Here is a 17,852-nt window from a genome sequence, read left to right on the forward strand (position 1 = left end):
TAAATATAGTACTGTGATTCCGCAAAAACGTATAGAAAAAAACGTGCAAATGATTTAAGTTCTCTGTTTTGCTTGGTCAAAATCACGTGACTCGATGTCATGTGACTAACCGCGGAAGCGTGGCCAGAGTGGAAACGCTTCCCTAGTTAAAAGCTTCTTTACTGCTACTCCCAAGTCCGCTGCGCTCCAGAAAATGGTTGTGTAAACAGATGGTCTGTAACACAGGTTGCGGTCGTTGCCATCGGCTGGTTCTGGCGGGATATCGTCAAGTATCTGAGGCCTTATTTAATCGAAAAGTGTCAGCGTTATAGGAGTAGTCGTTTGTTTAAAAGTAAACCGAACATACGGGTTCTTCAGGGGAAGCTCGGCTAACTTGTTAGCTTATTAGTGTTAGCAGACGTGCTGTGTGTGACATACTATTTGTTTTTCTTTTTAAACACATCTAAACCAGATTTCAGTTACAAACTCGAGTTTATATTATGTATTCAGCTGGTGTTTCTAGGAATAAATGCGTGGGTTAGCAAGTTTAGCGAGTTTGGTTGGGGTGACAGTGGATGCAAGAGGCCTGAGTCACATCTGCAGGAGATATTTAGCCTAAAAACTGAACTTAACAGTCTGAAGTGCTCCTCTGGTCTTATATAAGATACATGATCAGCAGGTGTGTCAAATGATTTAAAGCTTTAATAGTTCGCTAACTTGCTAGGTTATGACATGGTAGGAGTGGAAGGAGCCTTGCCTACCAACACCCTGACAAAATTCAGCATCTTTTGGAGCGATATTTGAAGGTCAGTCCAGTTTTGGAGAAGTTGGGTCATCATCAGTTTGTGCTGATGTTGTGTGACTGGCCTGCTCATCTGGATCTGCGCGCGTTGCTGTCTGCTTGACCCCAGCTGCTCTTTCCACTTATCAAGTTACTGAACAACGACCACCATGTCCGACAACCAGGGCAATGTGAATAACAACAACGTCCCACTGAACAACAACAATAACGGTGGGCCGAACCGGATCCGGAACCCCGCTATGAACCAGAACCCCCTGATCAACGTGAGAGACAGACTCTTCCACGCTTTATTCTTTAAGATGGCAGTCACATATGCCAGACTCTTCCCACCATCCTTCAGACGGATATTCGAGTTCCTCGTCTTGTTAAAGGTAAGCTTTGACATACTTATGATGTGTGTGTATGTATATAAAGTGTATTAATCCTTCCCAGAAGCCCTGAACACACTCTGTTTTGAATGCTTATCTGGTCTCATGCTGGTCATCAGCATCATATTTGGCATTTAACCCAGCAGTAGTGTGTGTATATATATATATATATGTGTATATATGTGTGTGTGTGTGTGTGTGTGTGTGTATATATATATATATATATATATATATATATATATTGTGTATATATATATTGTATATTTATATATTTCTGTTTTTATTTTATTTTCAATTTCGTTTAATTTGAACTTTTTTTTTTTTTCACACATTTCTTGTCATTTTTTTTGAGTATATATATATATTTTTTGGTAGTCTTTATTTATTTATTTATTATTTTTTTTTTTTAGGTGCATCAAATGAAAATCTGAAATGTTGCCTTGACCGCTGGCTGAAATATTTTGGTTTTATTTTCAGTTAAGATTTATTTTACTTCAAGTAACATTTTTTTTTACTTTAACAACGATGTAACAACCCTGTATCAAACAAAAGTGTTGTTTATACATAATAGTATAAATTATAATATTATTATTTTTTATTATTTTGTTTTACAAAAAAATTCCAGTAGTGTTTGAAGAAAAGTTTTTTTTTTTTTGCATATTAAGCTACAAATGTGCATTATCTATCGACAAAGTTGTTGGTAGAATATTGAGCTGACAGAAGTGTCGACACAAACTAATTTTTATTTATTGTTATTATTATTATTATTATTATTATTATTATTTTGTCCTACCCTTAGAGGTGGCCAAAATGACGAAATCCTATGTCATGATATGACTAATTTTACTTCACGATAACTATATATACCACAATATAGGTATTTTTGCTTTAAATAAGGACTTTAAATAAGGCATATTTAATACCATGGAAATTTCATAATTTTTGTCACCATAATTCTTGTCTTGCCTTATATACATAAGGCAAGACTAGTTTATTTATATAGCAAATTATATACACAATGGTAATAAAAAAAGTGCTTTACAAAAAGAAGATAAAACAGTAATCATAAAAAAAGAAAGTAATAATTCTGTAAATAAAATAAGAAATAATTATGTAATGTGAGTAAAATGGTATTTACTCAATCCACAAATAGCTTTATAAACATTTAAAGGAGAAGTCCACGTCCAGAACAACAATTTACAAATAATGTACTCATGTCTTTCTTTCTTCAGTCGTAAAGAAATTATTTTTTGAGGAAAACATTTCAGGATTTTTCTCCATATAATGGACTGCTATTGTGCCCCGAGTTTGAACTTCCAAAATGCAGTTTAAATGTGGCTTCAAACGATCCCAAATGCGGTTGTAAACGATCCCAGCCAAGGAAGAAGGGTCTTATCTAGTGGTTGACACGAGTTCTTCCTCGGCTGGGATCGTTTGAAGCCACATTTAAACTGCATTTTGGAAGTTCAAACTCGGGGCACCATAGCAGTCCATTATATGGAGAAAAATCCTGAAATGTTTTCCTCAAAAAACATAATTTCTTTACAACGGAATAAAGAAAGACATGTACATTTTGGATGACAAGGGTGTGAATACATTATCTGTAAATTGTTGTTCTGGAAGAGGACTTCTCTTTTAATGTTCATTGGTTAGGCTGTCATCAGACTTTGGAACTGAGACAAGGCACCAGAAAAAGGTTAGTTGGCCAAACGTTACGGTTATCAGTCAGCGTGATATTTTTAACACAGATGGGTATTGGCTGATTGATCACCCTGAACTGTCGAGCAACATGTAAATTCAGTTGTCTCATCTTGAAAACTGCAGTAGCCTGTCATTATTACTCAGTTATGACCACAGAAAGCACCGCAACAGTTGCACACAGGAATGATGGTATCTGAATGTCGTTGACGTGGATCTGCTTCAAGAATTACCTGTTAAGTTAGTGAGGAGCCTGTGTCAGCTAACCACAAAAATGTTGTTGCTGTTTATGATCGTTTAATTATAAAGCTGTAAAAGAATTGCACAAGTTGTGGGATTTGTTGTGGGAGATGAAAGTGTTTGATATTATCCAGCCAGTTTTATTTAGTGTCATTGAGATACCGTTAGTATCTAATAGCTTTTAGTAATATTTTGAGTCAGTTTGTATATTTATTTATTTCTGTTTTTATTTTATTTTCAATTTTGTTTAATTTGAATTTTTTTTTTTTCCATATTTCTTGTCATTTTTTTTTTTGTTTTTTTTTTTTTTTTTTTTTTTTTTACATATATTTTTAGTAGTCTTTATTTATTTTATTATTGTTTTTTTATTTTGGTGCATCAAATTAAAATCTGAAATGTTGCCTTGACTGCTGGATGAAATATTTTGGTTTTATTTTCAGTTAAGATTTATTTTAATTCAAGTAACAAAAAAAAAAAAAATAATAATAATAATAATAATAATAATATATAAAATATATATATATTTGTACTTTAACAACCATGTAACAACCCTGTATCCAACAAAAGTGTTGTTTATACATTTATTATTATTTTTCATTATTTTATTTTACAAAAAAATTCCAGTAGTGTTTGAAGAAAAGTTTTTTCTTTTGCATATTAAGCTACAAATGTGCATTATCTATCGACAAAGTTGTTGGTAGAATATTGAGCTGACAGAAGTGTTGACACAAACTAATATTTATTTATTGTTATTATTATTATTATTATTATTTTGTCCTACACTTAGTGGTGGCCAAAATGATGAAATCTTATGTCACGATATGAGTAATTTTACTTCACGATAACTATATATATCACAATATATGTATTTTTTTGCTTAAATGAGGACTTCAAATAAAGCATATTTAATACCATGGAAATTTCATAATTCTTGTCACCAGTGTGAATATCACAAAAACAAAAGAACTAATACTAGCCTAAATGAAAAAAAAAAAGAAAAGGTAAGCTAACTGAAGACAAATAAACAGTCAGCGATTAAATAAGAATAAGAAACTAATTACAAGCAATAGGACAAATTATAAAAGGTTTTCTGTTTTGTTGTTTGAGTAACATGAATGACAGACAGCAGGAATATTAGACTGCTGTCACTTTAAGAGCTGCCAGGATGCAACAAACTGTTGCACATGTTTTCTTTCTCAGCAGTTTGCTTTCACTTAAAGACCTAAATCACCGTGTTTACAAAAATACTTGCAAAGATTCTGTGGTTTTTGTATGTATTTCTTTGTTTTTATTCACTTTATTCAATGACTTTCATGCCATTTGATTGGCAGGCATTGTTTATGCTCTTCATCCTGGCCTACATCCACATTGCTTTCTCACGCTCTCCAATCAACTGTCTGGAGCACGTGCGGGAGAAATGGCCCCGTGACGGCATCCTGCGTGTGGAGATCCAGCGCAACTCCAGCCGTGCACCCATCTTTCTGCAGTTCTACGAGACCGAGGGAATCCAGGGCCTCGTGAAGGAACCAGAGGAGGACGGAAGTGAAACCAGACAGCCAGTGGTGCCCACAGACGCTGAAGAGGAGGAAGAGATGACCATGGAGATGTTTGACAACAGCACAGTACGGGTGAGTTTATTACACAGAAACAGGAAAACAAGGATAGGAAACCAGGCATAATTCATTTATTTATTCATATCCTGTTATGTTTTCGGGGGAACACAAAGTTAGAAATATGCAAAGCTGTCTTGCAGCTCTTTTCTATGATGATATAGAATTAAAGGAGTAGTTCACTTCCAGAACAAAAAAATTTACAGATAATATACTCTCCCCCTTGTTATCCAAGATGTCTGTGTTTTTCTTTCTTCAGTTGTAAAGAAATTGTTTTTTCTGAAGAAAAACATTTCAGGATTTCTCTCCATATAGTGGACTTCTATGGTGCCCGCAAGTTTGAACTTCCAAAATGCAGTTTAAACGCAGCATCAAAGGGCTCTAAATGATCCCAGCCAAGGAAGGAGGGTCTTATCTAGCGAAATGATCAGTTAGTTTCCAAAAAAAAATTACAGTTTATATACTTATATACGCTGGTCTTGTCTAGCTCTGTGTGAACTGTTTTTTTTCCGGTCATTAGGGTACATCTAAAAACTCCCATTTCAACTCCCATTTCAAAAATCGTTCTACATTGCTGTTTTACCTTTTCTTAATTAAAAAGTGTTTGACCTTCTTTGCATGTTCTCTTTGTAAATTCTGGGTTGGTACTTCTTCTGCGATGTAGGATGATTTTGAAGTTGGAGGAGAAAATGAGATGGGAGTTTTTAGACGTACCCTAACTGTCATGACTGTCATGAGTTCACACAAAGCTAGACAAGATGAGCGTTTGAGGTTAAAAAGTATATAAATAGTAATTTTTTTTTTTTTTTTGATAATAACTGATCGTTTTGCTAGATAAGACCCTTATTCCTCGGGTGGCATTGTTTAGAGCCCTTTGAAGCTGCATTTAAACTGCATTTTGGAAGTTCAAATTTGGGGGCACCATAGAAGTCCATTACATGGAGAGAAATCCTAAAATGTTTTCCTCAAAAAACATTCTTTCTTTAGTCATAAAGAAATTAAGACATGAACATCTTGGATGACAAGAGGGTGAGTACATTATCTGTACATTTTTGTTCTGGAAGTGAACTAATCCTTAAAGTAATTAATGTGAAAATAATAGAATTTCACCAGTAGTTGCCTAACTGTAAAATCAATATTATTAAATTTATTTATCTATATATTATATATTATATTTATATAAATGTATGCATTATAATGTATTTATATTAATATAATAATATTTTACTTTATTATTATTGTTGTTGTTATTATTATTATTATCTAAAATGTATTGTATATAATATTAACTCAGTTTCTATCGATTTTAGTTTCTTTTTTTTACTTGACAGATTTCTATAAACTGCCTTTGTATAGAGAAGATGCATTAATATTCCTGAATAATTATTTTGTGTGTGCTCTCTTCAGCTGTTTTTTTTTAAATTAGATAGAAATAATGTGAAAATAAGAATAGCATGCCGTCGCCCAATATTAAATTAATATAAATTTCTAATATTTGTTAATTCAGTATTTTTATTTCAGATAATTGTAATTGTATTAGTTTTTAAAATATAAACTGCTGCTGCTACTACTAGTAGCAATATTAATGTTTATATAGAATTAATTAATATGACAATTATCATAAAAGAATACAGTTGCCCAAGAGTAAATCAATATGAATTTTTAATTTAATTCAATATGTGTTCACTGAGGTATTGTATTAGTTCTTATAACATAATAACATATTAATTGATTGTATTATATCGTTCCTAAGTAATATATGAGGTATGTAATATTATGGAATAGAATTTATTATTTATTATATTAAATTAACAGTTTCAGCCTGGTCCTCATACAAGTTGTATGGGCTTTTACAGTGTGAGCTGTAAAAAAAATATATATATAAAATTGTCTGTTGTTTGGAATGCTTTTGCCACTAGTATTGATTATTATTATGTATTTTAATTTTTTTTAATCATGCAATTATTTTTATGCAAGTTCAGTGTTTAATGCCTTGTTGCCTATTCTATGGTTTTTGTATGAAAAAGTTACTTTTAATATTCTTAAATATTTTTTGTGTGTTGTTTGGAATGTAATGATTGTCAGTAATTTTACTGATTATTATTTTATTGTGAATTATTCCTTTAAAATGGCTCTTTTTCTCCAGATCGTTCTGACAGATTGTTCCCTTTCTCTCACACATGCAGTTTGAGCTCGACATCGAGCCACGTCTGAATCCGTCGATGAGTGGTGGTGTTCCTGGCTCCAGCCTGAATGAATCCCAGGATCTGTCCTTCAGCCAGGCCCCCTCTAAAGGTATGCAGCCGCTGAGGGAGACTGTCTCCGAGATTGAGATGCTAACTCGAGCAGGTAAACATCTCAAATACGCCCCACTCCGTAGCCATCTGGTGCACTCCTTCTCCTCCTCTTCCTCCTATGTGCATTCATTCCCTCTCCTTCCTCCATCCAATGCAGCCTTTCTCACTTCCTCTGGTCAGATTTCCTTTCTGCTCCCACACTCTTTTATTACCTTACCCTTCCCAGAGGCCACGTGTGCTGCGTCTTATAGCTTCAGAAACAATCACAATGGCCTGTTGTAAGATAAGTTGTCTGGAAGCTGTAATTTGTTACAGTTTCCAAACCTCACATCGGGATCCAAATTAGTTATTTAAAATGTCTAAAGTGAACAGAGTGTAATTTGGAGAACAGTCCCCCAAATTAAAGCTTGAAACCCCTTTTGCATATTTAATGTTTCTGTAACCACCAAAAATCTATGATGGCATAGTCAGACTGTATTTTTTAAAAAAAATACAGGAACGTTATAGAACAACTGGTTTGAAATGACAGCTTTTTAGATTAATGGTAGAATTTCTCAATTCATTTGTTAGTGTTTGTGTTTGTTTATGTGTAGTGTGGCCTCAAGAAGAGTATATTGTCGAATATTCTTTGGAATATGGTTTCCTACGGCTGTCCCAGGCCACCCGGCAGCGACTCAACATCCCTGTTATGGTGGTGACCCTGGGTGAGTACATCACACCCTCCAGGACATCAACAGAAAACCTGGCCAAAACCCACAGAAGGATAGAATATTCCATTATAGTCTAATATTCTTGAGAATATTCACCCGATAATTGTCCACTTTCAGAACAACAATTTACAAATAATTTACTCACCCCCTTGTCGTCCAAGATTTTCATGTCTTTGTGTCTTCAGTCGTAAAGAAATTATGGTTTTTGAGGAAAGCATTTCAGGACTTTTCTCCATATAATGGACTTCATTGGTGCCCCAATTTTTAACTTCCAAAATGCAGTTTAAATGCAAAAACAATCCCAGCTGAGGAAGAAGGGTCTTATCTAGCGAAACGATCTGTAATTTTTTTGCGAAAAATACAAATTTGTATACTTTTTAAGCACAAAAGCTTGTGTAGCACAGGCTCTGAGATGCGTGTCCATGATGCTACGAATTAGTAATGGGTCGTTCTTGAACGATTCTTTCATTTTGAACAAATCTTTAATATGACTCAGAACAAGTCGTCTCGGGGAGTGATTTGTTCATACACAACATCCTATTAGGTTCTGTACTGGAATTTGTTCACCTGTTTTGAGTCTTCGGGTTTTTCGAGTTGTTTGTTCATCTTATGGGCCTGTCACGTGATGAATGAACGACTCAAACCAAAAAAAAATTGTCAGATAAGAGGTGACGTGAGCTAATCATAGACTAAAGACTTTCTGTTTCTTATAGCATTAAAGTTTTGTCTTGTTTGTAGTGTGATCAACGTTTGTGTAAGCAGTAGATGTGTTAGGGAAGTAACACGTAACATTTTAAATATATTTTGCTAAAATGAACGAAATGACTCAAAAAAAAAAAAAAGATTCGTTCGTTTAGCTGAACGAGACTCAAAGGTCCGAGTCTGTAAAATTATCTGTACTTCCAATCACTACTACGAATCGCGTGTAAGTTCATCGTCTGTGTACTGAGTGTGGTGGAAAAACTCCATCTTATTTTCTCCTACAACTTGAGAGGAGGACATCGTTGTACCTTTTTGTTTGTAAACAGCGTTTACAAACTTACTTGCACTTTCTTAGTCTTTGCGTGTTTGCTTTGTAAACACTGGGTCTGTAGTTCCGCCTATGTTCCACATGACCTTTCGACATGATTCAATAGTATGTAGCATCGTGAACGTGCATCCCAGAGCCTGTGCTACACGAGCTTTTGTGCTTAAAAAGTACACAAATTTTTGTTTTCCGAAAAAAAAAAAAAGACTGACATTTTGGAAGGTAAAAATCGGGGCATCAATGAAGTCCATTATATGAAGAAATTCTAAAACGCTTTCCTCAAAAACCATAATTTCTTCACGACTGAAGACAGAAAGACATGAACATCTTGGATGACAAGAGGGTGAGTAAATTATTTGTGAATTGTTGTTCTGGAAGTGAAGTTCTCCTTTAAAACGGTGAATGTTTACTGTTCTTCATGCTGTTTTAGTCACTTAAAACTTTGCTTTTGTGTGATAAACATAAATATATATTTTTTTTATATATTTTAATAATTTATCAATTTCTGCTTCTTTCGATTTATTAAGCATAATCGTCTGGTTATTTTTCCTGAAATTGTTTAGAACATAATTAGCAATTCGCTTTATCTTGCATGTTATAAGCTTTAACAAGCTTGTATGGTTGTGGTTGCTAGATGTCAAACATTTTAAGTAGGGCTGTCAATTATTTTGGCAATCGAGTAGTCAGTCGATTATTCTGGCGATTAATCGAGTACTCATCATTTTTGTGGCAATAAAAATAGACCTAAGCAAACAATAGGCTTTAAAATGACTTAAAATGCATATATAATAGCAGTGAGGCAATAGTAATTGATTAAAATAAAATATGAAAAGCAAGTAATCAAGGTTTATTGAACAAAACAGTTAAAATACGTAATGTAATAGCACAATATAACTTGTGTACGTTATGTATTACATTAAATGCCTGCAAATGGCACCAACAGCCTGACAGCCTTGTTTAATATTGACTGAACAAAATTTAATTCAGATGCCCACTTAATCTTTAATATTTAGCCACTTATTTATGATAGAAATGCTACAGCCACTGTCATTTCTTAAACAAAAACGTGTGGACATTAAAACATGCAAACTCAGAGCGAGAGTTTAAACTTTTATTTTGAAGTCGTTATGAACTGTTAGCATTTAGAAAGATGGTATATTCTCCTGTGTTGGCATTTTTGTAACCGAGTGCTCGCGCTTTCTCTACATTACAGTAAAAGTGATTATGAGCTGAAAACATCAGCAGACATGTACATGAGTTTCGTGATCTCTATTGAGAGATTCTGCTCACATAAAAGTTTTATACAACTTAATCATCTGTTTTCTTTAAGTCATTGGCTACGACTAAATCTGTGAGCAAATCATGCGAGTTGACATTCTCTTGATTTGTTCTTATTTGAAAGTGCAGTAATTCTGATATAATGTTAAAAAAACAGTAATAATGAAATGATTAATAAATTCATTGACAGTTATTGTGCAGTTCTATAAGAAGGTCATAGAAGTTTTGAATGACAATATTTTCTTTCCCCTATAAAACCAAATGACTTCATACCGTTTTTAAAAAGGAAAGCATTAAGTGGTACTTTATCTCTCTCTGCAGACCCCATGAAGGATCAGTGCTTTGGAGACGGTTTCAGTCGCTTTCTCCTGGATGAATGCCTGGGTTATGACGATATCCTGATGTCCAGTGTGAAGGCTTTAGCAGAGAATGAGGAAAACAAAGGTAGTTTAGATCCTCTCTCTTGAGAATGCTGTTTTGTTGATACCGTAACTATGAAGTGAGCGTGATTTGTTTGTTTTTAGGATTTCTGAGAAACGTGGTCTCTGGAGAACACTACCGTTTTGTCAGTATGTGGATGGCTCGTACTTCCTACCTAGCAGCCTTTGTAATCATGGTTATCTTTGTAAGTACTTGTATTGAAAGTGTGATATTTTATTTAATCACATTAGTTCAGTTTGAGCATTTAGGTAATTAGTTCACCCAGAAATTAAAATTGAATGATTCATAAATGAAACACAAGTTTTTATTTATTTTTTTTTATAACTGTGTTCTAGTTACAATTAATGGTGACTAGAGCTTTCAGACTTGGGGAAAAAAAAAAAAAAAAAAAAAAAGTAAAATCACCCTAAAATATTCTAAACACAGCCTATGCACTATAGCCTAAAACTCATATGGGTGAGAAACGGACTGAAATTAAAGTCATTTGTGACCAAATCATTAAGTCAAGAAGTTGTGTTTGGGGAAAAAAATAAAAAGGTCTGATATTGTAAACGTGTCTTTGAGATTGATAAACTTATTGACTAAAAAGATCTGACTGAAACTTGCAGTAAATGGCTTCAACTTTGGTCTGTTTGCTCCTTTTGATGCTTTTTTAATAGCCTGGTTATTATTCACTTACATTATATTAAAAAAAAGTGACCAGAACGTTCTTGAACTTTTGGGTTTCATTAAGGAAAAGTCATACAAGTGAGTAAATGATGACAGAACTGTAATTGGGTGAACTATTCCTTGCTGAATCAAATGGAAACTCTTGAGTCACTTCTTGTTTTCTCTCTCAGACTCTGTCCGTATCCATGCTGCTGCGGTACTCGCACCACCAGATTTTTGTGTTTATAGGTAAGTTCCCATCACCCTCTTTAGTCTTGATCACTGAATAACCATTCATTATGATGTTCCAAGTCCATAAAACAGTAAAAAGCCATTATTTTAACAAGCCTCTCTCTGATGTCTTCTTTTTCCTCAGTGGACCTTCTCCAGATGTTGGAGATGAATATGACCATTGCCTTCCCTGCCGCCCCTCTCCTCACTGTCATCCTGGCTCTTGTGGGTAGGTAGAGCTCCCTGTTAGGTTTTGGAAAGATGCTCTTTACGTATCTCTTTCCACTTCTATTTTGCTGTCTTGATATATCACACAACAGTTTCTTATTAAAGTGTTTTATGAATCACCAAATACCCTCTTTTTGATCTTGTCTGCAGGGATGGAGGCCATCATGTCTGAGTTTTTCAATGACACAACCACTGCCTTCTACATTATCCTCATTGTTTGGTTGGCAGACCAGTATGATGCCATTTGCTGCCACACCAATACAAGCAAGCGCCACTGGCTCAGGTATGTTATCACATTGGTACAGATAAATGCCAGTGGTTCATGTGTCTTACCAGACTCCTCTAGTGCTTCTCTAGTTAATTTGGCAGATGCTTTTGTCCAAAGCGACTTGATTCAAGGTATACGTTTTACCAATTCATGCAAGAAGTATTTAAAAAAAAAAAAGAAAAAAAAGCCTTTTCTAGTAGTCATTGGTCAAAGAGAGTGGGACCCAAATGTTTTTTTTCAAGCTTGAAGTATCATGTTGTTAGCATCTCATTAAAAGGAAAGTTCACCCAAAAATGAAAATTCTGTCATTAATTACTTGCCCTCATGTTGTTCCAAACCCGTATAACCTTCTTTCATCTTAAGAACACAAATTAATAGTGGAGCAACGGATTACAAAACTCACGGTTCGGATCACTCACGGTTTTTGAGTCACGGATCGGACCATTTTTCGGATCAGCAAAAAAGGGGAGGAGTCAAATGTTATTTGCTTTCCATTTATAACAAGAACAGTATGGCAAGAAACTTTTGGTTTTATCAAAAATAAAATCAAGAAATAACCAGCTGAACAAATAAAATTTTTAAATAAAATTTTCAATACTTAAATACTTCAGTGCAACAATTGAAAAACAACCTAAGACCTGAAAACAGACTAAACCTTATAATGACAAATTTGCGGGGGGGTACGGTACGGTACAGCACGGTACTTTTTTTTTTGTACATTACTCTCTGTGTAATAACAAACATTTATATAAAAAATAAGTCAAAAAATCTCAATTTCAACATTTTAAACAATAGGGCCCTACAATCTTTTTTCTCTCTCTCTTTCTTTTTAGAAATTCTTGTTTTAATTTTTCTGATAATCAAATACAGGAATTAAACATTTATTTATTTTTAATGAAATGAAAATTAAACCCTTTTATTTGCTGCCAAACAAACATTTTTTCTGTTATTTCTGTTATTATTATAATTTCTGCATTTAACTGTTTGATTAAATTTGCCATAAATAGGAATATTTAAACACCTACATTATACTGTACAAAAGTAATACAAGACTAACACATTTCTGTTACATGTTAAACATTACTGCCGGTTACAGGCTGCCTGCACTGTTTTTGTGTGTATACACTATGATATGATGCTAATTTTCTCAAATGAACCGGTAAAATTTACATGAAGTGACTGGAGATTAAGTTCATGCGTTTGTGTCGTCATATAATGAGACGCAGAGGCCGAAAATAACCGCGAGCGTCACATGTGCTTCACTGTTTGTCTAGTAAAGAAAGCAGCGCTTTCGCCATTCATTCATACAGAGCGGAGCGGAACATGGAGGATTCATATTTAAACCGTCTTTTTACATTTTAATATTCACAGACACTAGTCCATATCGTGATTCGAATTAGGCGAGAGACCTACTTTTGATTTATTCATCCAAAAATTGACGAATTCTGTGGCATCCCATGCTATAGAGTAAATCTGTTTTCATGAATGGACTCTGTGATCCCGTCCGCGTTTTACCGGAGGAGAAATTGTAGACGCATGACTACGTAACGTAACGTTAGAGAGAGAAATGACATGCCGTTGTGTAAATAAGATAAATAACATAAGGCTATTTCGTTTGTTTAATAAAAGAACAAGGTATAGACCTGTTCTATAGGAAAGGTAACCTTAAATGATGTCTGTTGTGATCTGGCGCTATATCGAAAATAAAGTTTACTTGACCTCCAAAGGGGCCGGGGGCCACCCCCCCTAATATAATGGCACGGGAAACACTGTAATCTACAAGTTTTAAAAAATGAGTTAATCCGCCGGTCACGTGCGTTCTGAACCGTGGGTCGTGATCCGCACGGATCACGGATCAGCCGCGATCCATTGCACCCCTACAAATTAAGATATTTTTTATGAAATCCTAGTGCTTTCTGATCTTGCATAAACAGAAATGCAACTGACACTTTCAAGGCCCAGAAAGATAGTAAGGACATTGTTAAAGTAGTCCATGTGACATCAGTGGTTCAACCTTAATTTTATGAAGCTGCGCAAAGAAAACAAGAGAGTGAGTAATTAATGACAGAATTTTCATTTTTGGGTGAACTTTAACATTAATTTTATACAGTGTACTGAAATGCTTCCTATTGAATCACACTTAGGAGGTTCCATGTTAATGTGAGCTCCCTATGTAGGGAATGGACAGCTCACTAGGTTGTTTTGGTGGTTAATGCCACATTGTACAATTGTCACATTGAGGATAACACATCTAAAAGACCTCTTGTGCTGTTTTTCAGATTCTTTTATCTGTATCACTTTGCCTTCTATGCGTATCATTACCGCTTTAATGGCCAGTACAGCAGTCTGGCTCTGGTCACTTCCTGGCTCTTCATTCAGGTATCTCAATTTAGCTTTTTTCAGTATAACCGGGCAATCTGTGAAGTTGCATGCAGCTCATTTTCTTTTTTATCTTCCGCAGCACTCAATGATCTATTTTTTCCATCACTACGAACTACCGGCCATCTTGCAGCAGATCCGGATCCAAGAGATGCTGCTTCAGAACCAGCAGGTGGGTCAAGGAAACCAGACTGCATTGCAGGACAATCTTAACAACAACACTAGCAGTGCTGCGCCTGCCGGCCAAGCTAACGCAGCTGCTAACGCAAACACTAACGGCCAGGACCGGCAAGCTGCTCAGGACCAACCTCAGCTCGAAACCCACAACGGCTTGGTGATAAATACCGGCCTGCCCGTCGACCCATCAAACTCCGACCTTGACTGGATGGCCGAGATCGCCATTGGCCCGGACGTCTTGTCAGTTCCACACTTGAGCGACTCGCTTTTAGAACCAGGAGGGAACCAGGAACCATCGTCGTCCGGCACAGGGGTAACAGAGCTGCGTGGTCCGAGCACACCAGGAGAGAACCAAGTCGGAAACATTAGCACAGCCAGCGTTCCTGCAGGACGGGGTTGCGCTCAGGGTCTGGGTCCCCCTGGTGATGGAGGAGGGCAGAGTGAATCCGAACCTTCCTCCCCAGGGACCTCACACACAGACTGCAGAGTTGCAGAAACACTTAAAGGCACCACGGACTTGGACGACAAGACGGAGAACAGAAGCGAGAGTTCAGATTCTCACTCCGCCCCGGCTTGAGTCACGCACCCCCGTTCTGAAAGAATGAATCCACGCTCTACAGTCGCCACCCCTCTCTGTAAATTAATCCAGAAGGCATCAAGAGCAGAAGCCGTGATGGAGCTTTATGTAATTACATCCTGTAAACCTCCAACGTGAACATGAGGAAGGCCGAAGCAGATTTCCGCCGTCTAGTCATGTTCTTAAGAGTAAATTCGTATTGAATTGTCGAAATGATGCCATGTGTGAGGGTGTGATCATTTGAAGTCTTTACATGTGATTTTCTCTTTTCTTTTTTTTTTTTTTTTTTTTTTTTTTTTTTTAATGATTGAAACTTTTAATACAGGGAGTATTCAGTTTAAAATGTGATGTATCGCTTAATAATGGTACTTTTTGTTGCTCCCGATTATGGAGTTGCAGGTATCAGCGGGCCGCACTGGCGGCAATCTTCAAATCTGAATACACGTACTTTGCACATCTTGTGCAAGGGATTGTTTCGGCTTCCTTTCCATTCCTCTTATGATATAACGTTAATGCTGCCTACTTGAAGCAGTGAAAGTTTATTTAGTCATGATAACATTTTTTTTGGTCCCTACTACCTTTGTTCACTACAACGAGCTGCCAAAATGTTCCTTACGCGATTTGAAATCTAGCTCACGACCCGTTGCGTTCAGGCATGGTATTGTCATGTGTGGAGCAGCTTGACTCCTGAATCCAATGCTATTGGTGGTCATAGTGCTTTGTTGTAGTTCATTGGTGAGTGTAGTCAAAAGAAGTGGGCAGGTGACGTCAGAGCAACATTATACTCAGAGTAAGTCCTCCTTCCACATATTCTATATCAAACGTTCTGTCATGGGGTCATTTCTGTACTTTCCAATCCTCATCAAGAGACATTTTTGTAGTTAGTTTAGACGGACATGTCTTTTGCACAAACTCATCAGCAACTCGTTTGTTTTTTCTTCAGGTCAAGTCAGGCTTTGAGAGAGCAGGTGTATAGATTATTGCCTTATGCTTCTAAAACCGAACATTAACCTTTTGTTTCCGTCTTTGGCCAAGTACACTGGGGTCGATAGCCTTACCATAGGCTTCGAAGCTAGTAGAGCAAATAGCAACTGGTAGTTACTTTAGCAGAATTTCAGGTCAGAAGGTCAGACTGTGCTCAATTCACAGCTTTGCAGCCCATTCACTTAAGTCACTGATCTAGAACTCTGTTGTCTTTACATATTCTGTTTTTGTAGACGTTTCTCCATAAGTTTGACTTGGGAAGATCATGGCTGTCTAATAACAAGATTTGTTGATCTTCATGACCATGTGTAAAAACTTCACTAAATGCAACGCAAACTAAGAGAACAAAGGAAACTGTTGTGACGTATGACTGTGGATGGGGAGGGTCATTTAAAGGCTATGCAACATGGCAAGTAAAAGCCAGGCTCTGGATATTTTTTTTTTTTTTTTTTTTTTTTTTTTTTTTTAATTCAAATTGTGCAATATTTTGTAAGGCTCAGATCCATAAAGGATTCCAGGTCTGAAAGAGTGATTTATGGTTTCATGATCAGTTCCTCAATATTATTTTTTTGTGCCTATTTGCCATTGTCAGAGGAAACAGATGATTGTAGTGTTTAGATGCATCGTGTAGGATGTCTAGACAGAAACTGAAAAGAAAATAATTCTCAGTTCTGTGATAAACTCGATTCTGTCATTCAAATGTATTTAACTGTAATGTTTAAAAACTGCATAAAGAGATGAAATTAATTTCCACTTACGATTTTGTTTGTGGTTATTTCATCTTTGAGTAGCCTGTTACACAAAGCTAGTTAAACTCAGCTGGTTTAGATCAGACACTATAAACTTTTTTCAAGGTTTGAGTCAGAGTTTATGATTAACTCTAGAGCACACGCAACTGAAACATAGATCTCCTTACTTTGATTTACTTCAAACAAGAGTACACGTCTCTGATGAAGATTAACGAATTATAAAAAATATAATTAACACGTTTACAAAGTAGAAAAACCTTATGCTGCCATGAAAGTTTGAGAAGGCAGTTGAAGGAAAATATTTGACTATGTTGAAGGGATAATTCACTCAAAAATGAAAATTTGTGTTGTTCCACGGCCATACTGACTTTGTTCATCTTCAAAACACAAATTAAGATATTTTTGGTGCAATCTAAGAGCTTTCCGATCCTGCATAGACAGCAACACAACTGACACATTCAAGGCACAGAAATGTAGTGAAGATATCGATGGTTCAACTGAAATGTTATGAAGCTATAAGAATACTTTGCATGTAAAGAAAACAAAAATAACAAAATTTAACAATTTCTTCTCTTAAAGGCTTAGTTCACCAAAAAATGAAAATTCTGTCTTTAATTACTCACCCTCATATTGTTCTAAACCTCTAAGACTTTTGTTCATCTTCGGAACACAATTTAAGATATTTTTGATGAAATCCGAGAGGTCTCTGACCCTTCATAGACAGCAAGGACCACGTTCAAGGCCCAGAGAAGTACCAAAATTATCAACAAAGTAGTCCATCAGTGGTTCAACTGTAATTTTATGAAGCAATGAGAATACTTTTTTGCGGCAAGAAAACAAAAATAACTATTTTGTTCCACATTTTCGTCTCTACTGTGTCACGTGGACACGTGTTCATGGGAGTACATTAGCATGACGTATGCATGTGGCATCGCCAGCGCTGACCCAGATCTGCCGTTATGACGTTGAACACGCACGTGGAGAACGACACACGCTGTTTGAAAGCTATTGAAATCTATTGATCTGGGTAAGCACTGCCACACGCATGTGTTGGGGTGCTCTCGTGAACATGTGTCCACAAGTGACGCAATAGAGACAAAAATGTGGAATAAAGTTGTTTTTTTTCTTTGCTCAAAAAAAAAGTATTCTCGTAGCTTTGAC

General features: G+C 35.8%; 1 protein-coding gene across 2 annotated transcripts; it reads left to right on the plus strand.

The window, feature by feature from the left end:
* The first annotated feature begins 139 nt into the window (after window positions 1–139).
* Window positions 140–16,695, plus strand: tmem259 (transmembrane protein 259). Of its 2 annotated transcripts, none has more exons than XM_051122880.1 (11): window positions 140–1,152; window positions 4,419–4,715; window positions 6,884–7,046; window positions 7,588–7,698; window positions 10,331–10,453; window positions 10,534–10,634; window positions 11,290–11,347; window positions 11,475–11,558; window positions 11,708–11,840; window positions 14,105–14,204; window positions 14,287–16,695. In XM_051122880.1, exons 1-11 carry the CDS (start codon window positions 931–933, stop codon window positions 14,956–14,958), a joined length of 2,064 nt encoding a protein of 687 aa, XP_050978837.1. In that variant the 5' UTR covers window positions 140–930; the 3' UTR covers window positions 14,959–16,695. The 2 variants fall into 2 exon arrangements, with proteins under 2 accessions (XP_050978837.1, XP_050978838.1); XM_051122881.1 differs by having other exon boundaries at window positions 6,884–6,992.
* The last annotated feature ends 1,157 nt before the right edge of the window (window positions 16,696–17,852 follow it).

This window comes from Labeo rohita, chromosome 11, assembly GCF_022985175.1.
Source record: "Labeo rohita strain BAU-BD-2019 chromosome 11, IGBB_LRoh.1.0, whole genome shotgun sequence".
Classification (NCBI taxonomy): domain Eukaryota; kingdom Metazoa; phylum Chordata; class Actinopteri; order Cypriniformes; family Cyprinidae; genus Labeo; species Labeo rohita.